The 25,171-nt window shown below is 49.2% G+C and overlaps 2 protein-coding genes across 7 annotated transcripts in view; one reads left to right on the top strand and one right to left on the bottom strand.

Annotated features, from left to right (window-relative positions):
- Positions 1–6,794, bottom strand: part of LOC140913056 (uncharacterized) — a 35,801-nt gene extending 29,007 nt beyond the window's left edge. Inside the window, exons 1-2 of the mRNA XM_073348737.1 lie at positions 6,621–6,794; positions 3,766–5,187 (exon numbers count right to left, since the gene is read on the bottom strand). Coding sequence (XP_073204838.1) covers positions 3,766–5,128 — 1,363 coding nt within the window. The 5' untranslated portion in view covers positions 5,129–5,187; positions 6,621–6,794. The remainder of the gene's footprint in view (positions 1–3,765; positions 5,188–6,620) is intronic.
- Positions 6,795–21,879: 15,085 nt separating this feature from the next.
- The window catches only part of LOC140913636 (E3 ubiquitin-protein ligase rnf213-alpha-like), a 175,631-nt gene continuing 172,339 nt past the window's right edge, over positions 21,880–25,171 (top strand). For 5 of the 6 annotated variants that reach the window (XM_073350365.1, XM_073350364.1, XM_073350366.1 and 2 more), the window contains exons 1-2: positions 21,880–21,957; positions 24,349–24,481. In XM_073350365.1, coding sequence (XP_073206466.1) covers positions 24,376–24,481 — 106 coding nt within the window. In that variant the 5' untranslated portion in view covers positions 21,880–21,957; positions 24,349–24,375. Of the gene's footprint in view, positions 21,958–24,335; positions 24,482–25,171 lie in introns of all 6 variants that reach the window. The other variant, XM_073350363.1, reaches the window with a different exon arrangement.

Below are 25,171 nucleotides of genomic sequence, written 5' to 3'. Positions count from 1 at the left end.
TTTTGTTTTCAACCAAATATATTTTGTGTTAAAAAATTTGTGACCACCTATACAAGCCATGTGATGAGTTATTTCCATTAAACCATATTGGTTGGCATCAATTATATCTACATTTTCTCACTCCTCAGACAATTCTTTTAAAACTCTTGGGTGCAAATTATCTGGTCCAGCAGAGGTAGGAACATGGGTATTGCCAAACGGGATCAGAGCTGAGGTCCACCTTATCCAGTCTCCTGGTTCTGATAGTGCCCAGCACCAGATGCTACAGAGAAAAGTGTAAGAACCTAGCAGATGTGGGATAATTTGCCACCTACATAAATTTTGCTCCTCACTATGAATCTATCATTAAACCCTAAAACAGGCTTTGCAGCAAGTGCTATCTCACCCCCACTTACAATCACAAGTATTTTCGCTTTCAGGATAAAGAAGTTGACGCAACGCGATGCTGGGAAACTCGGTCCTGCTTTATTAGCTCCAGTTCAAAGTAAGAAACCAAATTAAACCATAAACTTAATTTAGTGCAATCTGATAGATAGATGTGTATGGGTATAGTCAGATACAGATTCAGTGGCCATTAGAGCTAATGGAAAGGTTCCTGTTTTATTCTATTCCTGCACGATGAGGCCAATAGATCCCAGCAAACCAGATTGGGAGTTGGGGGGTGGGGGTGGAAGGGGGGCTTTTTACCATTTTACCAAAGCCAGGCCTCCTCTAGTTCACAGCTTTTGGTTCACATTGTGATTGATGCTTAGGGCTCCAGCAAAGCATACAATGACCAGGGACCATAATGGGTACCCCTCCTCTGCCAACATCTTGTCTTGTGAGGCAGGGCACAGGGCCCGTGTCTCGGACCCATCAGTGTGTTGTCATTGTCCCCACTGCTGTCACAGGGGGTGAACATCTCCATCTAAGTCTGACAAATGCCAGATGAGCAGGGGATAGAATGGCCCAGCAGCAGGGTCTGGCTGCCAGCCAAGCTCTGACCTTGCCTCTGCAATGGAGACCACAGAACACACATTCTGACACGTGTTCTGTGTCATCAGGTGGTCTCTTTCTCTCTCTTCCCCGCACACGTCTTCTATGGTGTTAGGGGGTCTCTCTCTCTCTCCTTGCACAAGGTCATAGGTACCGAGGCCAGCAGGGACCATTGTGATCATCTAGTCTGAGCACCACAGGCCAGAGAACTTCTCCAAAATAATTCCTAGAGCAGATTTTTGAGAAAATCGTCCAATCTTGATTGAAAAATTGTCAGTGATGGAGAAACCACCACGATCCTTGGTAAGTTATTACAATGGCTAATTACTTTCACTGTTAAAAATGTTCACCTTTTTTCCTGTTTGAATTGTATAACTTCAACTTCCAGCCATTGGATCGTGTTATACCTTTCTCTGCTAGATTGGAGAGGCCACTATTAAATATTTGTTCCCCATGTAGGTTCTTATAGACTGTAATCAAGTCACCTTTTAACCTTCTCTTTGTTAAACTAAATAGATTGAGCATCTTGAGTCTATCACCATAAGGCAGGTTTTCTAATCCTTTAATCATTCTCATGGCTCTTCTCTGAAACCCTCTTCAATTTGTAAACATCCTTCTTGAATTGTGGACACCAGAACTGGACACAGAATTCCACTAGTGATAAATACAGAAGTAAAATAACCTCTCAGCTCCTACTTGGGATTCCCATTTATGCATCCAAGATTTGCATTAGTGCTTTTGGCCACAGCGTTGCAAGGGGAGCTCAGGATCAGCTGATTCTGCACAAGGGCCCCTAAATCTTTTTCAGAGTCACTGCTTCCCAGGATAGAGTCCCCCATCCTGTAAGTCTGGCCTACATTCTGTGTTCCTAGATTAAAACACATTTTGTTTGCTAGCATCCAGTTTACCAAGCAATCCAGCTTGCTCTGAATCAGCGACCATCTCTTCATTATTTACCATCCCTCAGTTTTTATGTCATCTGCGAACATTACCAGTGATGATTTTATGTTTTCTTTCAGGTCATTACTAAAAATGCTCAATGGGGTAGGGTCAAGAACTGATCCCTGCAGGACTCCCCTAATACATCCATTCAGGGATGATTCTCCACTTATTACCTTTTAACACCTATTAGTGAGTCAGCTTTCAATCCACTTAATGTGTGCCATGTTAATTTTATATCTTTCTAGTTTTTTAATCAAACTGTCATGTGGTACCAAGTCAAATGCCTTACAGATGTCTAAGTAGATTACATCAACCACTATTACCTTTGTCAATCAAACTTGTAATCCCATCAAAAATGATATCTAGTTTGACGGGATTTATTTTCCATAAACCCATGTTGATTGGCACGTATTATATTACCCTCTTTTAATTCTTTATTAATCGAGTCCTGTATCAAGTGCTCTATTATCTTGCCTAGGATCAGTGTCAGACTGACAGTCCCATATTATCCAGTCATCTCATTTATCCTATTTAGATATTGGCACAACATTAGCTTTGTTCCAGTCTTCTGGAACTTTCCCAGTGTTCCAAGACTTATTGAAAATCACGATTAATGGTCCAGCAAGCTCCTCAGCCAGCTCTTTTAAAACTTCTGGATGCAAGTTATATATTTAAAAATGTCTGACCTTAGTAGCTACAGTTTAACATCTTCCTGAGACACTAGTGGAATGAAATGTTATCATATGATATAAGACATCATTTATTTTTTCCCAAATACAGAACAGAAATATTTGTTGAACATTTCTGCCGTTTCTGCATTATTATTGACAATTCTACCATTTCCATCTAGTTATGGACCAAGACCATTGTCAGGATTCTTTTTGTTCCTAATATACTTTAAAAACTCCTTCTTATGGTCCTTAACTGTGCTGGCCATAGGTTTTTCCTTGCCTCCCTTTGCTTCTCTAATCAATTTTCTACAATTCCTAGCTTCTGATTTATATTCATCAACTTCCCCTTTCTTCCATTTTGTTATATACCTTTTTTTTTCTATTTTCTACAGTTGCCTTCACTTCCCCGCTAAACCAGATCAGTGGCCTTCTTCCTCAGTTGTGGGACTTTGGCTTTTTAGACATCTAATAAAGTGTTCTTAAACAATTCCCAATTATCAATCATATTTTTCTGATTCAATTCTTCCTCCCAATTGATTTGGTTCATAATTGTTTTCAGCTTTTTGAAATTGGCTCTTTTAAAGCACCAAGTATATATATATAAATCACTGGTCTGGACTGCATTCCGTTTGCACAGTATAAATCTGATCAAGTCATGATCACTTGTACCTAAGTTACCATTAATTTTTAGTTCTGTGATTATTTCCTCTTTATCTGTCAAGATGAGGTCTAATATAAATTCCCCCATGTTGGATGCAACACTTTTTGAATTAGGACATTATCTATAACATTTAGAAATTTCAAGGATGTTTTAGTACTGGCAGCATGAGACCTTCAGCTTATGTCACTCAGATTGAAATCCGCCAGGATCACGCAGCTTTTTTATCTACACATTATAGATAGCTGTATAAGGAGCCGGTCTCCCTGTCCCCTAGTGTGATTTGGTGGTCTGTAGCAGACACCAACTAATAACCCCTTCTTGTTCTTTATCTCTTAGGACATTGAGTCATAAGCATTCAAGATAATTTTCTTCCATGCCATGTTCTGTGCCATCAGGCGGTCACTCTCTCTTTCTCTCCCCTGTGCATGTTCTGTGCTGGCAGGGGGACTCTCTCTCCCCAAGCATGAACTGTGCCCTCAGGTGGGCTCTCTCTCCCTGCACGTGTTCTGTGCCATCAGGTGGTCTCTCCCACTGCATGCTGCCGCCGCTGATGTGCCAGGAGGTTGCCGCTGCGAGTGAATCCCCTCCCACACTGGGCACAGTGGTAGGGCCGCTCCCCGGTGTGAACCCTGTGGTGGGCCAGGAGGTTGGAGCTGAGGCTGAAGCTCTGGCCACATTGGTGGCAGCGGTAGGGTCGCTCCCCAGTGTGGGTACGCTGGTGGGTCAGCAGGTCGGCGCTCTGCCCAAAGCTCTTGGGGCACTGGGCGCACAGGTAGGGCCGCTCCCCGGTGTGGGTCCTGCGGTGGCTGACGAGGTCGGAGCGCCGGCTGAAGCACCTCCCACACTCCCCGCATGGATAGGGCCGCTCCCCAGTGTGGCTGCTCTGATGCGCCAGGAGATTGGCGCGGCGGGCGAAACCCTTGCCACACTGGGCACAGCGGTGGGGCCGCTCCGTGGAGTGGCTGCGTTGGTGGGCGAGCAAGTCTGAGCTGCGACCAAATCCTTTGCTGCACTCTGCACAGCTGTAGGGCCGGTCATTTGTGTGCAGGCTGCGGCGGTGGGTGGTCAGGCTGGAGCTACGGCTGAAGCGCTTGCCGCAGTCAGGGCACTGGTAGGGGCGCTCCCCCGTGTGCAGGCTGCGCCGATGCAGTGCCAGGGTGGAGCCCAGGCTGAAGCACTGCCCGCAGTCGGCACAGGAGTAGGGGCGTTCCCCCGTGTGCAGCCGCCGGTGCTTGGCAAGGGTGGAGCTGAGGCTGAAGCTCTGCCCGCATTCCCCACACTGGTAGGGGCGCTCCCCTGTGTGCGTGCGCTGGTGGGTCAGCAGGTTGGAGCTGCGACCAAAGCTCTTCCCACACTCAGGGCACTTGTAGGGGCGCTCTCCAGTGTGGACTCGCCGGTGCCGGGCCAACCCCGAGCTGACAGTGAAGCCCTTCCCACACTGGTGGCAGCGGTGGGGTTTTTCGCCTGTGTGAGTTCTCTGGTGGGTAATGAGGTCTGAGCTCTGGGTGAAGCCCTTCCCGCAGTCGGGGCATTTGTAGGGCCTCTGCCCTGTGTGGACCCGCTGGTGCTGAATGAGGTGGGAGCTCCAGCTGAATGCCTTCCCGCAGTCAGGGCAGCGATGGGACTTCTGCCGCAGCTGGGTTCTTTCCTGGGTCCTATGTTCTGAGCTCCCACTGGGGCTTCCCCCTGGCTCAGCCCATGTGGCTGGGTCCTCCCCTGGCAGGCTGCCATCCTGGACATTTAAACTTCTCCTGACAGTGTCAGGATTGCCATCTGCCTGCTCTTCCAACCCGCTGTGATCCTTGCGGGCTTCTCCCTGTCCAGGACTCTGGTGTTCATCAGCTTCAGAGATTCCTGAGGCGGTCCCATCTGGATCCATTGTCTCATCACCTCCCTGCTGCCGATTCCCTCCTCATCCTCGCTCTTAAATCTCAGCTCCTGCTGGGACGAGAAAGAATCTGGATGTGAGTCAGTCCCTCCGCTGGGCAATGGTGGGGGACACAAAGGAGATCTTCACAATGGGGAGTGGCCAAGGCAGTGAAAGGAATAATTGTTGGATAGATCAAAAAAAAATCGGCAGCTGGATACCCCTCAAGTTCCCAGAGGGGAAGCAGGAAGACAATACATCTGCCTCCATGTCTCTTCCAAACACCCAGGGGAAAGGTAGCAGAGCAGGGGAGCAGCTGCCAGACTTCCAGTGATGCCTGCCACAGTTGCTGGGTACAGCCTCAGCCTGGCTGAGATGGGGGCAGAGCTGTGGAAGTTCACGGCAGCTCTGTGGGATCCCAGCTGTTTCACTGCACTCACAAATACTTTGAGCTGGTTTCAATTTTTGTACCTCTCCGCTGTGCTGCTGTCTCTAGGGAAATAGATATCTAGGCCTGAAGGCCCACTGTGCCCTTCCAGCCTGGCCTCCTATCTCACCCAGGCCAGAGAATCTCCCCCAGTCATTCCTGCCTCTGGCCCAGTGACTCCTGACTTTGAGAAAGAGATGCCGCATCTCTATTTTAACAGACTTCCAGTGATGGAGAATCCACCCCATGCCCAGACCCTAGAAATCCAGGATACGTGGCTCTTCCCTTCCCTCTGTCTGGGGAACCACGTCAGATTTGCTGTTGGGAATCCAGCTCAATGTGAAGGAAAGAATCAAGGTGAGTTCAGGGCTTGATAGGTGTTTCAGGGAATGTGCCAGGGACATGGCATCACAAATGGGGAGCTAGAGGCCCGCTGGGGCTGGGTACGCGCCCTGTGGGAGGTACCGCTCACCCAGGAGTTACTGGGCCAGGTGCAAGAATTGCTGGGGGAGATTCTCTGGGCACAACGGGTCCTGTTGGCCTTGGCATCTATGAAATACGTCCTGTTCCGCGGACCCCAACAGTCTGTCGAATGGACGGAGCTAACGGAGGGAGCCCTGGGAATGGACGGGAAACTGGGACCTCCACCTGTGAGAGTGTGGGTGGGTGCCTGAGGGTGTCTGTGTAAGTTTGTGTGTCAGACAGTGCATGTGTATGACTTGTGCGTCTGTGCGAAGTGTCAGAGTACCTATGCGTGCATGGGTCTGTGTGTGCCACGGTGCCCGAGCGCGTCAGCCTGTGGGTGTGCTAAGGTCCCATCGGCGTCGGCGAGTGTGTGCGTGCGACTGCGAGCGTGTCAGTGTGTGCAGGGGTGCCAGGGGTGGCGCAATGCCAGGGGAGCTGCTGGTAGCAGATCCCCTCTCTCCACTTGTTTCTCCCCTTTCAGTCTCTCTCTCCCTGCCCCCTCGGCGGGGAACCTCCCCTCCCCAGGGCCACGAGCTCTGCCTCGGGCAGCCGCTCTGGGCGCTCGCGGCGTCCGGCGCTGCACAGAGCCCCACCCCCTGCGCTCTCTGTCACCTGGGCTCTGGAGCTAGGGTTGGCAGAGCCCGGCGGGGGGCTCGGCCCAGCCAGCGACGGTCCCTGCCGCAGCTGGGAAGCCGCGCACCAGACCCCGCTGGGCAGCAGCGGCCAACCATCAGCCCGGATGCAGCGGCAGCGGAAGCTCAGCCGGCCCTGGTAAGCTGAGCCGAGAGAGCAGACTCCTGTCTCTTAGCCACAACCGGGGCCCTCTAGTGGCTGCAGCCGCTGGCCCCTTTCCCCACCGGCACCCCGAGCACAGACCCACAGGGCACAAAGTCAGATCTAGCCCGAATCCTTCCCTCCTTTGCAACGCCAGAGACAGAGCCCCAGGGAGCACAGGCGTTATCGTGACGGACTCAAGGAGATCAATCGCTTTCGTTGAGCAAAGAGAAGACGGAGGAGTGACTTGATCCCAATCTCGACTCCTACCTCCAGGGGGAACAAACGAAGGGCTCTTCAATCTAGCAGAGGAAGGTATAACATGATCCAACGGTGCAAAATCAGGCTGGAGATAAAGTGTACATTTTTAACCCTGAGAGTAATTAACCATTGGAACAACTCACCCAGGGTGCAGAGCAGCAGCCCTGTTCTCTGTATCCGCAAAAAGCAAAGGAGGACTCGTGGCACCTTAGAGACTAACCAATTTATTTGAGTATAAGCTTTCGTGAGCTACAGCTCACTGCTTACGCTCCTATAAATTTGTTAGTCTCTAAGGTGCCACAAGTACTCCTTTTCTTTTCAGCCAGGGTGACGGTGGATTCTCTATCCCTGCCAATTTTTAAATCAAGACTGGATGTTTGTTCTACAAACTCTGCTCTAGGAATGATTCAGGGCCGGTCTCTGGCCTGTGTTACGCAGGCGGTCAGAGGAGATGACCACAATGGTCCCTTCTGTTCCTGGAATCTATGAATCGAAGACCTCATCTACCTTAGAAAGTTGTCCGGCTTTTTAACACTGCTGGTATAGCTAACGTGGTCCCACTTCCTCCCCCCGAGTGTGGACGGAGTTATAGCAGTATAAAGATGCTAACAGCAGTATAGCTGTGCCGTCGTAGAATCGTAGAACTGGAAGGGACCTTGAGAGTTCATCAAGTCCAGTTCAATACAGGAAGATGAATGACTATACTGGTAAACACCACATTTATACCAGTGTAGCTGTGTCCACACTGGAATTTTTACCTGTATACCTATTTCAGAAAAAAAAAAATCACATCTCTAACCAAAGTAGTTATACTGGTAAAACTTTTAAGTGTAGACCAGGTCTTAGGTATTTATCTAGACCCCATCACCAGAGGTGGATTAAGATTTATTGGGGCCCCCTGGGCACAAAGGACATTGGGGCCCCCAACATCCCCCCTGCCATAGGGCCCCACACTCTGCTCCTCTGCTTCCTCCAAGGCTCTGCCCTCTGGTCTGGCCAGAAGCCAGGGCCAGGGTAAGAGCTACCCAGGGAGCCTGGGGCACTGTGGGGAGCCCTGGACCCTCTATCTGCCCTGGGCAATGCACTGTGGGGGACAGGAACATGGGCTGGGGGCTGCTCTTGTCTCTTGGGCACCCTGGTCCCCCACCCAGGGCACACGGAGGGCATGGTCTCCTCACAGCTGCCTGGGCTCCCTGGGTGACTTTTACCTCAGCCTAGGAGGGCACGGAGGAACATTTTGGTCACTGTGAGTGCAGTGGGGCCCAGGTCAGCTCACATGGGGGGGAGTGGGGGCAGGGAATGAATGGCACTCGTCCTTGCTCTGGCCCCACTCCAGCCCTGCCCCCAGCCTCACCTCCAGCATCACTCCCAGCCACAGCCCCACTCCTGGCCCCTGACCCCAGCCCCTGGCCCCACTGCAACCCCCAGTTCCCACTCCCGGCTCTGGCCCCAGCTCCCAGGGGGGCACGGACCAGGTAAGGGGAGGCCCAACAAAAAAGTTTGGGGACCCCTGTTAGGGTAACCATACCTACCGTTTTGGCCCTGGATGTCCCAACTTTTTTGGCAAAACTGGATTTGTCCCATTTGCTCTTGTCAACTGATCACCAGCTGGCAAGAGCCATACAGCACAAATGATACAGTTTTGCCAAAATGGAGTTGGGGGGGGGGAGTAGTGGGGCTCACGGGTGGCAAAAGGCAGGGCTCAGGCCAGCCCTGCCTAGGGCAGGAGGGGGTTTGGGCAAGTGGCTCAGGCTGGCTACACTTGGGAAGGGGGGGAAAAGAGACTCAGGGGGTGGGCGGGCGGGGGGTGGGGATACTCTCATTCACTCTCTACGCAGGTGCCCACTGTCTTCCAGCCTGGCTGGGGGCGGGGCCTCAGAGGGAAGAAGACGCGCAGGGCAGAGAAGTGGGGCTGGGGGCGGGGTGGAAGGAGCAGCAGGGGGCGGGGCCAGAGTGCCGGTGTACCTGTGGGGCCTATATGGTAATCCACCACACCCCATCACCATAATATCCTACCAATCTTTAAAGTCTTTATCCTCACAATCCCCCGGTGAGACAGAGCAGGGCCATTAACTCATTGTTCTGATGGGGAACGGAGACACAGAAGGCCAGATTTTTAAAGGCATTTAGGCATCTATTTTCTAAATCACCTGGGTGCCTACAACTCATTGATTTCATGTGTTTAATGTGTAACGAAACAGGTGCTTGGGCACAGGCCCGGCTAGCCCCAGCAGAAATTTAGCTCTGGCTGGGTGGCAGGAGAGCGCCGGCTGCTGGCCGGGCATGCTGCTGGCAGCAGTGCGGAAGTCAGGGTGCCATGGCATGGTGGATTGCCACCCTTACTTTTGCGCTGCTGCTGGTGACAGCACCGCCTTCGCTGGGCGGCCGGAGAGCATCGGTGGCTGGCCAGGCACCTAGTTCTGAAGGCAGAAGCAGGGGTGGAATAAAAAAGCGCAAATAAGTGATCTCCAGATAAAACAAGACCAGAAAACCACAACCCGGAACTTTCCAAAAATTAAAGTGGGAAACAAGCCCAATTCCGCTTATTATAAAGTGGACTTGGACAGTACTGTGCCTTTTTTCCCTTCACTTTCTTATGCCAAAGGACTTCTTTTGTATTTGTTAAATCATAGAATGAATCAGGGTGTTTGGGAGCCCAGGACCCTGGTCTATCTAACATAGTCATTTCTCCAGCTCTCCGGGAAGTTCAGACTGTTTTGCTGAACAAATCATGCCAGCAGAAAATCACGAGATTGACTTAAAATCATGAATTTTTAAAAAAAAAAAAACCTTTGGGATTGTGTTTATTTGCATGCTGGTGATGGAGTCTTTAGGATGCAGGTTTTCAAGCTTTTCTTTACAACCATGAAGGGTAAAAATTTTCTTTTTTCTGTAATGAAAGCTGAGAAATTTGTCCAGCAGAATCACAGAAGTCTGGGAGCTTTAAGAAAAATGCCAAATACTGCAAGAATCACAATTTAGTTTATCCAAGAGAAGACTAAGAGGTCATTTGATCATAGCTGACATAGACAGCTCTGTTAAGATCCAGCAGACAAAAGCAGAAGGCGAGACAATGGCTGGGAGCGGATGCGAGACAAATTCAGACTAGTAAGGTTCAAGATGTTAACAGGAGGGGAATGAACCATTGAAACATTTGCTGTGAACAGAGTGATTCTCTGAATAAATATGGAGTCTGTCAGCAAGACTGAGTGTCTTTTTAAAGCATGCTATAGGTCAAACAGAAACTGTTGGACTGGATGCAGAAATTAGTGGATGAGAATCTCTGGCCTGGGTTATGCAGGAAGCTGTGTCGGATGGGCACAATGCCAGAAAAGGGGCATCAATACTAAGTGATGCCTGCATACTGGATTTGGATCTGTTTTGTATGTTATACATTGGAAGGAGAATTGCAAATTGGTTGATTTATTCAGGGCTCTTTCTTAGTCACTCATCCATATCAGAGGAACAGGTAAGGTTTTAAAATGTATCCACTCTCTTCAAATGGATGAAACTTGCTTCATTCATCTTTCACTTGGGAGAAGTTGCCAGCTTTTGCAATTTGATCATAAATCTCACAATAGCTGGTGTTTTTATTAAAACCCCAAGTCTGGGAGTCATGGAGGTAAAGCACTGGACTGGGTTCTATCCCAAACTCTGCCATTGGCTTCCTGGGTGACCTTGGGCAAGTCACTTCCCTGCCCTGTGCCTCAGTTTCCCTATCTGTAAAATGGGGATAATTATACTTCCTTCCTTTGTAAAGTGCTTTGAGATCTACTGATGAAATGTGCTTTACCAGAGCTACATATTATTATTAGCTTTTTCTATTTTTATAAATAAATTTCTAGCCCTCATGGCTATGGTGAAAAGTTTGAGGGCATCTGAAAGCTTTAAAACCCAACAGGCAATTAGAAAGAACCCAAAATTCATGATTATGTTTAAAACAGTTCATGATTAATCTCAGGTTTTTTGAACACTAGGGAGTTGGTAGTACAGTGAATTCAAAAGTGAAGTGAATTTCTAATCCACCAAGCTGAGCCTGGTTCTGTTATTTGATTGATCAGAAAAATGTGCCCTGGGTTAAAGAACGCAGCTGCCTTCACAAAAACCCCTTCCCTGATCTCCCTAAGTAGGGCTGATTCTCATGACTTTCAGAGAGCACTAACAGCTGTACTTCAGAAAACTCAGATGTCTGCTCACAAGAAGCACTCACTCCAATTAGCCACCACACACCCCACCCCATGGCACAAGAAACCCACATTAAAGGAGTAACAGAAGACCAGCTAGGTTATCATATTGTTCGTGGAAACCAGCAGAAGATGGAGAAAGACTGGTATGAACTCAGATTGTTCCAGGGAAAGGAGCCATGAGAAGAGGTTTAAATTTTTAATAGTGAGAATAATTAGTTAATAGAACAATTTATAAGGATCATGGTGAATTCTCCATCACTGACAATTTTCAAATCAGGACTGGAAGTTTTTTCTAAAAGATCTGCTCAAGGAACGATTTTGGGGAAGTTCTCTGACCAGTGTCACAAATGGTCCCTTCTGGTCTTGGACTCTAAGGCAGCTTGGGTTGGCAGGAAGGTGAGATGAAAGGTTCTAGAAATGGGAGGAAATGTTTCAGAGTTATAATCAGCCCCAGATTCATTCTGATTGGATAGTGTTCCTGGGATGAGGCTGCCACCCCCTTTCTGGATGTTGTTTGGGGTCGAGCAGCTGGAGATGTGGGCTGGAAGGAGCAAGCTTTAGCATTGTGGCTACTTCCCTATCTCCACCCTCACCGTGGGACCTACCCTGAGACCATTGGGCCTTCATTGTCCTGACCCTGAAAGGTGCCCTGACCAGACCAGGCCAGAGAGTAGGAACATGACATTGCCATGTCCACTGGCTCAGGGTAAATCCTGACCAACACTTGAGTTGTGAGGGTGTTTCACCTTGCACCCTCTCTTCACTTCTCTTTCTGCCTTCTGTGTAGTAAGAATCTGGATGAGTCATCAAGAAAAACTTCACTCCACAAAGCGGTGAGCCTGACTGGATAAGAAGCTAAACACAACGCCTTAAACAGCCTGGTAAAAGAATCTCTCCTATCAAAGTGGCTCAGAGCACAATGCTGGGCTTGTTTTTTTCCAGCAGCAAGGCTACAAGTGTGAGCACCAGAGACAGGAAACTGCATTTTCTACCTTTTGACCTTTCTCTCAGAACAAGCTCGTCTTGTTTTGTATGAAAGGGAACAGGATTAGACTCCAGCAGCAACAACCATCGCTCCAGATTATTGAAACTGACACTTTTCTCCCCAAAAGGACCATACCTTTAATACCATCAAATGCTGTGAAGTAGGGGTTCCCCCAAGAGAAAACACTTCTGTAAGAGAAAGGGGGTATGGGATATTATTACAACAAAAGCTTTACTCACTGCTTTACATTTCAAACGCTTTAGCATCATTCTTATGAGTGTTTAATAAGAGTTTACCTTTTGGGAGGGTTTTTGGTGGAGGCAATTGCCCTGGTAGTCACCAGCAATAACTTGACAGGAAACTGCAGACCACACCCAAAGTGTAACATTACACCAGTAAACAGAGGGTTTACAGCACAGATAACAGCAACCCTGCTGGACTTAAAAGGTTTGTCAGTCTAAAGCCCGCTTAATGCAGATGCAGTTTACAGTGGCAGAATACTTTTGCTGGTGTAGCTTATGCCAGTTTCATAGATTCATAGATATTAAGGTCAGAAGGGACCATTATGATCATCTAGTCTGACCTCCTGCACAATGCAGGCCACAGAATCTCACCCACCCACTTAGTTCCCCAAGTGAAATAAGCTATAACAGTTAAAGTTTACGTCACTATAACTGCATCCACAGTATGGAATTTTCTAGCACAGAAATGTCGCAAAAATCACCTTCAATCAACATTGTTATACCAGCAAAAATTTCTAGTGTAGGCTCCTAATTCACTTAGGGGACATCTACAGCGCAGTCAGAGGAGTGACCGCAGCTCAAGAGGACATAAGTACATAAGCATGGCCAATTTCTCAAACTTAATTGCACCGCGATACACTTCTGACAACAAAAATTACTACACAACCCCAGCAGGGGGGATTTAAGCCTGAGCCCTGCTGCCCCCAAAGGTGGGGCCAAAGCCTGAACCCTGCCACTTCAGGTGAGGAGGCCAAACCCAAAGCCCAAGGGCTTTGGCCCCAGCAGGGGGCCTGTAACCTGAGTCCTGCCACCCAAGGCTGAAGTCCTAGGGCTTCAGCTTTGGCCCTGAGCAATGGGGCTTGGGCTTTGGCTCCGGCTCCAGGCGGTGGGGCTCAGACTTTGGCTTGAGGCCAGGGCCCCAGCAAGTCTAATGCCAACCCTGGTGACCCCAATAAAATGGGGTTGTGACCCACTTTGGGTTCCCAATTCACAGTGTGAGAACCGCTGGGCTAGTAGAAGCCAAATACCTCAGGTACATCATACGGAGGGGCATAGTGAAACCCCAGCTGAACAAGTTAGAGGTAATACAAAGTTGGCCTCAACTGCTCAGTAAGAAACTGGTCAGAATACTTCTGGGGATAGTGCGATATTAGAGCACTTCATTCCCCACTTTGGCACCAGGGCATACCCTTTGACAGATCTGATAAAGACCAGAGGCCCAGGCATGGTAAAATGGACTGGTGCAGCAGAATAAGGTTTTGCACATCTGACAGCCATCTGCAGTAAACCCAGTGCTCGTAGCTCCAAATGTTGAGAAGGAATTCAGCCTATAAATGGATACCTCTGAAGTAGGGTGGGGAGCCATACTTTCTCAACTGGAAGGAGAGGAAGAACACCCCATCTTGTACCTCAGAAAACACCTACCCAGAGAAGAAAGGTACACCGTAGTGGAGAAGGAGTGCCTTGTGGTAAAATGGGCCATGGAAACCCCCTGGTATTATCTGCTCGGACAGAGGTTTACCCTTGTTATTGCCCATATGCCTCTTAAGTGGATGCACCAGAACAAAGGAAAAAAATGCAAGAGTAACAAGATAGTTCCTGTTGCTACAACCCTTTTACTGCAAAGTGCTGCACAGGGCAGGAGTCAGGCCCAGCAATGCTGGGAGGATAAACTGTTTCTCACAGATCCCAACCTCATAGTATTGTGTGGGAAGGAGGTGCAGATAGGTGACAGATTCAGAGCTGGTGAAGGGAGGTCTACCAGTCCTAGAATGGTGAAGGCCCTTTTCCCTATGAACTGAAAAGAGGTTACCTCGGGCTAATCAGAGACTCCTAAGTCCAATTAAGGGGCCCTGGTGACCGATAAAAACCCCCTCTTCCAACGAGAGAAGGAGGAAGAGGGATGAGAAGTGACGGCTGCAAGGTTTGGAGAAGTAGAGAGAAAGGTCCTCTGCAAAGAGCTGTTCTCCTCTCTCAGTAAACACTGAGTTGACAGGGGAAGGGCTGGCGACAAAAAGCCAGCACCTCCCACCCCCGCAGCTGCCCATGTCCCTGATGCTGGTGATGCTCTCGCTGCTCTACACACCATCAAGAGAGGAATCTCCATAGACGGGGCCAGCATCTCTCCAGAGACCACCCAGAGGGTCACCAGCGCCTCGCCGGATGCCTGCCCAGCCTCAGAAACCACACAGAGGGACCCCAGGACCTTGCCGGATGCCCGCCCAGCCGGACCTCTCAACCCCACCCGCCCACACCAGGATAAACCGGCTAGTGATACTGCTGATGCTGCTGGAACCCCCCCGCTGCAAGGCAACGAGGACACCGTCTACCTGCAGTACCCCCTCGCTGCGGACGTGCTCATCTGCCCCATCTGCTCTCCGTCCCGAAGCTTCCACCTCCTCGGTGGCGTCACCAGGCACCTGAAGAGATGCCACAGCAAGCGGGTTGCCTTCAGCTGTGCCCTCTGCAGCCTGCCCTTCGAGACGCAGAAGCAATGCAAGACGCACCAAGTCGCCTGCAGGAAACGCCTCAAGGGAACAACACAGTCTCCTGCCCCGGCTCCCATCCCTCCTGCTGCACGCCGGCCTGCTGCTCCTGGGTCTCAACCAAGAAAAGCGACCTTGCAAGCTGCCATCAAGAAGCCTGCCCCCGTCGCCAGGCCAGCGCAATGGGATGCTGTGATCGAGAAGGTACCTGCTGCCTCAGGGAACACCACCCAGGTCCTCGCCAGCAGGAGGCCCGTCTCACCCTCTCATGTCGCCAATCAAATCTCCATACTGAGACGACTCAGTGCTACCTTGCCCCCTGCCCAGCACGTCCCCATCCCCAGAAGGATCAGCACCCCGCCGTGCCTAGCTGCTTGAGATCCTGTCGCCGGAAGAACCAGCGTCACCCTTGGGCCGCCCTGCGAACTCCAACCGCCGGAAGAGCCAGAGCCGCCCCTCAGACCGCCCTACGAGCTCCAGCAGCCAGAGGAGCCAGTGCCACGCCCCAGATCGCCCTACAAACACCAGACGTTGCTGGAGGAACCAGCCCCGCAGCCACAGCAAAGCACTGGGCCTTCATCGCCAGATGGCCCAGCACGGCCCCCGAGTCCATTCTGCGGGACACTGCCTACGGGAGATCTCACTCTCCAGCAGCAACCGCCCAGACAGCAGCCACTCCTAGAAGGATCAGCGGTGTCCCAGCAACCCCCGAGCCAGACTGCGTCTCTCCGACCACTAGCAATGCCAGCATCCCGCCGGAGATCCCGCCCCAGCGCCCAATCGAAGGGAATCCTGACCCACGAGATAGACGGCAGGCCGATCCCGCAGGCTTTGAGCCTGCACTAGACGAGGTCGAGGACCACGAGGGCCAGCAGCCGATGGTGAGGGCTGCCACTCCGTGGCAGACTGCCTGGACCGAGGAGCTACAAGCGGCAGCTTCCTTTGACGACTTCGACCTCCTCCTAGACAGGCTCACCCAAGAACTGTCTGCGGAAACCGCTCCCAGGAGAAGTTTGAACCAGGAGAATGCCCCGCCTGCCCACAGAAAGCCTGCTCCTGACCACAACACCACCACCAGGGGAGCCAGAAGTAGAGACGCCAGCCGCTGCTACGATCCAGCAGCAGCTTCAAGGATCCAAAAGCTGGGCAAACCGCTCCAAGGCCATGAGGGAGATCCTCGATGGGCCCTCGCCCTACTGCACGATCCCATCTGAGCATCTCTACAGCTACGTCAAGGATGTATTCGACTGCATAGTCCGGAATGAAGCGCAGCGCCCAGAGTGTCTCCGCCCCCTGCCCCGTGTCGACGAAGCAGGTGGAAACTGACTATACGCCCAAGGAAGTGATGGCCAGACTCTCAAAAACAAAAAACACAGCTCCTGGGAAAGACAGCGTCCCCTACGGCCTCCTGAAAAAGCAAGATCCCGGCTGCCTGGTCCTCGCCACACTCTTCAACCAGTGCAAGTGTAACCCTTCTGCCCGTCAGAGTTGGCAGCAACAAGGGCCGGGTTCAATATCTAGGGGTTCCATTCCAATAACACAATGCAAACCGGCTCGAGCCCCCACCCAGTACCTGGGACAAATATATACCACCCCCGCTGGGCGCCTCCAAGAGGCAATACTTCCCCTCTCGCAAGCACATAGTCTGAGTGTAGCAAAAGTCTTTTAATAACAGAGAGAAACAATGTGGCATTATGTTGGGGAAACACCACCAACAGGATTCATAACACAACCCATGAGCAAAAACAACCCCACCCCAGGCAAATTGGGGCATGCCCTTTTCCCTTTGGTTCTTGAGTCCAGCAACCCCAAATCACCCAAAGTCCCAAAAGTCCAATGCCCCAAAAGTCTCTGTCCCTGGTCAGGGCAGCCCCAGAGTTCGAAAGTTTATCGGCGGAGCTTTACCTCCCAACCTGGGTGGAAATGGGGGGTAAGAGGCACCTTACGTGATCTGAAGCTGACCGCCCCATAGCTCCATAGCGGCGCTCCGCTCCGCCAGCCGCCCCACAAAACTCCTTCGCTCAGCTGCACTCCGCTCCGCCAGCCGCCCCACGAACTCCTTCGCTCAGCTGCGCTCCGCTCCGCCAGCCGCCCCACGAACTCCTTCGCTCAGCTGCGCTCCGCTCCGCCAGCCGCCCCACGAACTCCTTCGCTCAGCTGCGCTCCGCTCCGCCAGCCGCCCCACGAACTCCTTCGCTCAGCTGCGCTCCGCTCCGCCAGCCGCCCCACGAACTCCTTCGCTCAGCTGCGCTCCGCTCCGCCAGCCGCCCCACGAACTCCTTCGCTCAGCTGCACGGCCCACAAGCAGCTCCTGCCATCCACACACTGCTCCGCGTCGAACTGCTTCACCAGCCGTCCCGCAACCTGCTCCACAATATATCTTCAGGCTCCCCCACTACTTAACACAACACTCAGTGATTTCAGCTCTTAGGTGAATTCAGCTTATAGTAGGGGAGCCCCAGTGCTGGTGCACTGTCAGCCCAAAGTGAGCTCAGCAGCCTATAACTAGACTTCTAATGAAATCAAAATTAGCTCTGATATTCCACAGTGGAGAGAGGAGGAAGTGCAATCAGCATGTAAGGCCCTCACCAAGGGGCCCATGCCACCAAGTATTAATACTTGTCCCCAGCCTCTCTCCATTCACACAGTTTTGGAACCCATGACCCTTGCCTAGCGAGTGCTACTTAGTTGATGGTGAATCCCTCCATCATAACAAAAGGCCACGTACAGTTCCAAGCACAGTTCCCATAATCAGGGTAATAACAATTTATTCTTCCTGCCCCAATAACAGAGACACTGGGGATCCCACAGCAGCCAAAGTGACCATTTGGGCAGCTATGGTCTCATTCTAGGCGTGGTGGGTGTGCCTATGCAAATGAGATCAGCCCCTGAAGTTCTTTTCCACAACTTGCCACACCTCACCACCAGATGTCAGGGTGGAGCTCATCCTGACACTGCTTACACAAGCGATTCTGCTGGACTCCCAGCTCCTGTAAGAAGGCCATGACAGTCCTGGTGTACAGGAAGGGAGAGCGGGATGACCCCAGCAACTGGAGGCCCATCTCCCTCTGCTCCACAATGTACAAGCTCTATGCCAGCTGCCTGGCGTCGAGGATCGGTGTGAGTGGTCGGTGAGTGGGGGAGCCATCAGTTTCATCCAGAAAGGCTTCATGTCCTGCGAGGGCTGCTATGAACACAACCTTGTCCTCCAAACCACCATCGAAATGGCCAGAAGGGCGCGGAGGCAGTGCATGGTAGTGTGGCTCGACCTGACTGACGCCTTTGGGTCCATGCCCCACCACCACATCTTTGCCACGCTCCAGGAGTTTGGGATGCCAGAGAACTTTCTTTGTGTGATCCGAGAGGTGTACGAGGGAGGCAGCACCACCATTCGCTCGGTCAAAGGGGAGACCGCCGAGATCCCGATCCGGAGCGGAGTTAAGCAGGGCTGTCCTCTCAGCCCCATCATCTTTAACCTCACCATGGAGCCATTGCTGCGAGCGATCTCCAATGGCACAGATGGCTTCAACCTCCACGGTGAGAGGGTGAGCGTCCTGGCTTACGCGGATGAGCTGGTCCTGACCGCGGACGACCCAGAGAACCTCCAACGTATGCTAGATGCCACCAGTCGAGCTGCCGACTGGATGGGGCTCCGCTTCAATGCAAAGAAGTGCGCAACCCTCCACATCGACGGCAGCAAAAGGGACTCGATGCAGACGACAGGGTTCCGGATCCAGGGCGAGCCCGTCATCCCCCTGGCAGAGGGGCAGGTGTACTAGCACCTTGGCACGCCAACGGGTTTCCGTGTCCGGCAGACACCCGAGGACACCATCCAGGAGGTCTCGCAGGATGCCACCAAGATCGATGTCTCCCTCCTAGCACCGTGGCAGAAGATAAACGCCCTGAACACCTTCCTGATCCCCCGTATCTTGTTCGTCCTAAGGGGATCCGCCATGGCAAAGATACCCCTTAACAAGGCAGACAAGATCGTCCAGCAGCTGGTGAAGAAGTGGCTGTTCCTTCCCCAGAGAGCCAGCAATGAGCTGGTCTACATTGCCCACAGGCATGGCGGTGCCAATATCCCCTGTATGGGTGACCTGTGTGATATCGTGGTGATCACCCCTGCCTTCCGCCTGCTGACGTGTCCCGACGCTATGGTAAGGAACATCGCAGCAAACGCCCTTCATGACGTGGCAAACGCCCTTCATGACGCAACAAAGAAGTGGATCGGCAGAGCCCCCTCCAACCAAGACACCGCCAGCTTCCTGGGCGGTTCCCTGGATGGCGAATTCGGAGGGGACATCGCTTCACTGTGGTCCCGCACTCGCAATGCCACGTGTCGCCTGGGGAAGTGCATCGGCTGCCGCTGGGAGTGGTGCGAGGAGCGCCAGGAGCTGGGAGTCCTGGTGCCGCAGATCAGGTCCGACGACAACACCATCATCACCCCGAGTGCCAGGGGCCTGCTGGAGAGGACCCTGAAGGCGGCCATCCACTCACTGTACATGAAAACTCTGAAGTGTAAACTGGACCAGGGAAAAGCCTTCGAACTGACCAGCAAGTGGGATGCCAGCAACCACTTCCTCGTCGGGGGCGCCTTCACCCGCTTCGCCAACTGGCGGTTCATCCACCGCGCCTGGCTCAACTGTGTCCCGCTCAATGGAGCCGTCCGCCACGGGAACCGAGACAAGTGTTGCAGGAAGTGCGGCTACTCCAACGAGACCCTGCCCCACGTCCTGTGCAGCTACAAGCCCCACTCCAGAGCCTGGCAGCTGCGCCACAACGCCGTCCAGAACCGCCTGGGGAAAGCCATCGCACCGCGCCTGGGGGAGGTCGCTGTGGACTGCGCCATCCCCGGTACTGACAGCCCGCTGCGACCCGACGTGGTTGTCACTGACGAGGCCCAGAAAAAGATCATCCTCGTCGATGTCACGGTCTCCTCTGAGAACAGGACCCCGGCTTTCCGCGAAGCCTGAGCTCGTAAGCTGGAAAAATACGCCCCTCTGGCTGACACCCTGAGAGCGAAGGGCTACGAGGTGCAGATGGATGCCCTGATTGTCGGAGCCCTGGGCGCTTGGGACCCCTGCAACGAGCGGGTGCTGCGCACCCGTGGGATTGGTCGACGCTACGCACGGCTCATGCGGCGCCTCATGGTCTCGGACACCATCCGATGGTCCAGGGACATCTACATCAAACACATCACCGGCCACTGTCAGTACCAGGAGGCGTGAGCCGGTACGACCTTGTGCATCCACTATGGGAAAGGGACTGAGAGACTTTTTCCATTGGACCATATGAACTGGAACCATAAACTCACTGAACATTAAATCCCACCAAATGAGGGTAAATCCATCCTCATCATCATATCCACTCATTATACTCCACACCTGAACATAGCCATTATATGAACAACATATCCCCATATCTCAATGTCTGTACTTTGACCTGTTAGACTTTAACCCCAATCAGAGAGATTTCAGATTATGTATTCCTTACACCACCCGTTCCTAAACCGAATTTTGCACCCCTTGATAATCTGTACCTTATTCCCTGATAACCAGAAACTTCTATACTTAAACTCTGTACCGTTTTCTTTTTACTTCAACGTCATCTTAATAAAATTATTAGGCCTTGTCTCCACTTTACAGTGCTGAAACTTTCTCGCTCAGGGGTGTAAAAAAACCGACATGGGTCTACCCTGAGGTTTGCCTCGTAAACATCGTAAATATACCAAAGGTAAGAATTAAAAAGCTCTGGAGTAGGACGGATTTACTCCCTGCTGTACTCCAGTACCTCCCTGCTGCCAGAAGAAGAAACGCTGAGGCTGACATGGGGAAAGAGTTGCCTGGCCACTGTACATTGATTTAGTTTAATACTATAGTAGGTCTGATATGAAACCGGTAGGAAAGTGACACAAAGCTCAGTAACAGCCCCTGGTAAGAAAGGCTGGAATAGAGCTGGGTGAATATTTAACTTTTGGTTTGCTGGCCATCCCCAACACACACCTTCAGGTCAACTTGAAATAAAAAAAAAACCCCACAAAATTTTCAGTAAACCAAAAAGTAAAATAAATAATTCCGTTTGCATTGAATGAAACTTTGTTTAACCTAAATCCAAATGTTTCATTTCAGCTCTGAGTTTTTATAAACATTTTTATCTTTCTAAAAATAAAATGTCATTAAGTTTTATAACAAAAAGCTGCTTTATATAAAAAAAGTGGAACCATTTAATTTTGAACATATTGAAACAAATCACTTTCGTTTTTCTTTTCTTTTTTTTACCAACTGAAACAATTCAACACAAATCTGCAAAATTTTTGGTGGTCCTGAATCTGCTTTTTTTCAGTGGAAAAATCTTTCTGCGCAAACATTTTGCACAAATGTAGTCAGGAAGTGAGATGAAATTCCACCCTGCTTCGCTAAGCCTGGACAGTAACAGATCTAAAGGATAGGTTTCAGAGTAGCAGCCATGTTAGTCTGTATTCGCAAAAAGAAAAGGAGTACTTGTGGCACCTTAGAGACTAACCAATTTATCTGAGCATAAGCTTTCGTGAGCATCCAATGCATCCGATGAAGTGAGCTGTAGCTCACGAAAGCTTATGCTCAAATAAATTGGTTAGTCTCTAAGGTGCCAGAAGATCTAAAGGACACTTTTTTGAATGGTTGGTGACACTGACAACCCTGTTTCTTAGGGTTCCAGTTTTATTGGTTACACTGTAACCAAACTGACTTCAGCAGCCTGAGCTACAGTTTCATCTTGAAGGCAGAAGTAACTGAAAACCCTGCATATGGGCCTATTGCTGTTGCAGACTACAAATGTTACTGAATTACTTTCACTTTCAAAATGAATAGTTACTTCCATAGCTCTTACAAGAAATAGAAAGAGAACAAAGAAATCACGTGTTTTGGGAAGCCAATTCAAATACAGTATATATAGGCAGACATGAAACAGATGTATTTCCTGGTGAAGATAACGTGCACCAGCAGGCATCTTTATGGCCAGGGAGTCTGCTACAAGGTAGGGTAAATGCGTGTTAAGACTTTTTAAACTGCTAAACTTGCATGATTTCCTCAGTTGATTTGTGATGGGACTGATGCCTGAGGAGAGACTGCAGGATTTCCCTGTGCTTCTGAAATTTATAACAAACCTTTAAATTAAGGGCAAACAAATAGACGGATCTTTCCTCTGTATGAGCCGTATTATGTTGAAATTAGAATGACATTTCCTGCTCTTGGTGAAATGGCATTGTTGACTAAAATGGATGATTGACCATTTATAGAAAGTTCTCTTATAAATTCTGATTCACAGGGATTATGGTATAAATTGTGATATATGCCTTTAACATAGATGTGCTTCCTTATTTACATCCTTTAAAAACTCGGATAATGACATTAACTTCTCCAGAGTCACCCTAGATTTATAATACTGGTGTCACTGAGATCACAATTTACCCTGACCCCATGGCAGTCTGTGGCTGACTCCAGATTGACTCCAGGGGAGCTGAGATCAGAATCTGGCTCCAATCCCCCTGCAGTCAGTGGATGACTCAGGATTTATCCCGAGGTCACTGAGAGCAGAATCAGATCTAATTGCTGTACTCATAGCACATCGCTGTGATGTGTTGTGTGCAATTTGGGGCAAACCTCTCTGCCCTTCACCTTGTGCCATCATTAACACCAGTGCAAAATGAGGATAGAGCACTGGACTGGGGCCCAGGAGTTTGATTTAATGCTATTTACCTGGTATATTTTGATATGTGAGACTGACAATTTGTGTTTAAATGGTGAGAAAGCTTTAACTTTTTGAATAACAACATCTGCGTCATTAAATAATTATTGTCTGACCCCCACTTTGCTGATCCCTTACCACTTCCCACACATGTGAAAACTTAAATAGATTAAAAATCTTTAAAAATTTCTTAAAAACATAATTTTGCACATGCATTTTCAGTGCAAACTTAAATAAATAAAAAGAATAAATGCGTAAAAATAAACATCAGTATTATCTGTCAGAATTATATACAAAAAATTCTGCCAGACCGAACGATAAACATATACAGATCCATTATATGTCAGCACCACCTGTTCTGTGTCACAGATGGACTTGCTAGGTGTACTGATCAGAAACGCCAACCAAAGATGGGGCCCCATGGTGCTAGGTGCTTCACTGACAAAGATAGTGGGTGGTATGTGAAATTATATGATTTCCTTTAGCTGACTATAAGTTTACTCCTGCTACTCAGTGATCCAATCAGTGTTAGGTACAAAACCACATAGAAAAGAGTGCGAACAAGTAAAGGTTTTTTTTAAAAAAAGCAAGGCCAGAGACCAGAAAGATAAAGGAACAGGAGGGGAGGGGAAAGAGGGGTTGGGGTGGGGAAAGGAGAATAACATCTCTGTTCCCACCTGCTAGGGGTTAATAACGTCGACAAATTCAATGCAATGTTGAGCTTGTAAATTGTGTGTATGTGTTTGCCTGACCAGGGCCTATGTCCATTGTGCATAATGCATTAGGAGTATTAACTGCATGAAAAAGAAAGTAAAATATTAGCAGCTGATAGTCCCAAATTACAGCCCATCTTCCACTGTCCTTTTCATGAGGAGAACAGTTTTGCGTTTACTGGAAATTATTATTTGCTTGTCTACTGCACATGATTTATCAGTGTCACCCAATTCCATTTGTCTTGATGCTGCTGATTATATTTGACAAATATCATTTTTTGCTAAAGCTGTTGTGTTGGTAGAAGGATGAAAGAGAAGGGAGAGAGAGAATGCATTTTTGGTTTTACCTCTTCATTTTATGCCCTTTATTGTGCAAGCTGAGCTGAATTTGTTAGGTTTGTTTTCACATATGATACTTTTGACACAGCTCTGTCACTTCCAGGGATCTTCACATGAACAGCTTCTTCCTGGATAGCTTATGCCTTGAAATTCAAATCTTAAAATGAAAAGCTGGGATCAATTGTTGAGAGAATTAAGGCCGATGAAATCAGAGATTCAGAATTAATTACAATGTTAAAAAAAACCCTACCTACATCACTCTACTTCTCTTACCTGAAAAGTAAGGGGGAGGCACTAGGTTTTTAGGTTTGTAACTAATACCATGTTGGCTGCTCTCATAATTTTATTGTTTTGTGATAGTTGGTGCTTTTATAAAATCCTCAGCTCCTGGAGTCAGGTAGTTATGTAAGACTCTCAGCTTTCCTTTCAAAACAAAGCCAGATTCTATCTCTCGTCACTGGGGAGAAAAGCTACAAAACATGATCCCCAAAAGGCTCAAAAACCAGGAGGCAAAGGAAAAAAGACCCTGACATATTATTTTTTAAAAGCCTCATGATTTTTAAAGCCAATCTCATGATCTTTTGGTGTTTGTCTCATGAATCCCTGCTGATACAGCTCTTTGGTTAAGGTTAACTTTCTAGGATAAGCCATAAAAATGAAATGTGCAGAATGCGATGGCAAATGTCTGGAAGGAGGAACACTCTGTCCGGAATGTCAGCAGCCTCTGAAGGGCACAAATGGGTCGCAGCGTCTGACAGAAGGTAACGTAAAGCTTTACATGTGTTACTGGTGGGTTGAACATTCCTTGTCAGCCACTCATTTGATTTATAGAATGGGGAGTTCTTCCACCAGGAAACCCGGGAAAGTCCAAATACGTATTGAATAGAAAGACCCCGCCCAGCCTTGTTATGTTGTAAAATCTCATTATTTTCTGTCTAAAAAAAAATTCACTCCTTTTCAGTTTAAAAAAAGTGTGAAAAGTCTTCCCCTCCAAAACCGTTTCTTACTCTTTTTAGTTATTTCCCAAGCTGGAAAGAAAAGAAAAGAAGTAGATTCCTTCTCCACACACTGCCTCTCACTCTTAAAACTTTCCTCTTCCTGTGAAAGTAAAAGGGAGGGAAAACGCCAGAAGATCCCCAAATCAAAATTTTTCAGTTTCCAAAATCTCAAATAACATACCATTTTGATGCTGAAATTAAATAAACGGTCAATTCAAAATGAAAAAAAAATATTGTGACATTTTCTGCAAGAAAATTGAAAATTTTCATTTTCTTGTGAAAAATTTCATTTTTGACAAAACATTTCCACCTAATTTTTTTTGATCCATTCTAATCTTAAGTCTTTTACAAATAGATTCACAGGATTTGATTTTCTGGTGTAGAGAGAAACCCAAAGATCTTCACCTCCACAGCGCAGGCTTGTACCATTAAGCTGAAGGAGCAACTCTGTTA

Source organism: Lepidochelys kempii, chromosome 6 (assembly GCF_965140265.1).
Source record: "Lepidochelys kempii isolate rLepKem1 chromosome 6, rLepKem1.hap2, whole genome shotgun sequence".
Classification (NCBI taxonomy): Eukaryota; Metazoa; Chordata; order Testudines; family Cheloniidae; genus Lepidochelys; species Lepidochelys kempii.
This window is presented reverse-complemented; position numbering and strand designations above follow the sequence as displayed.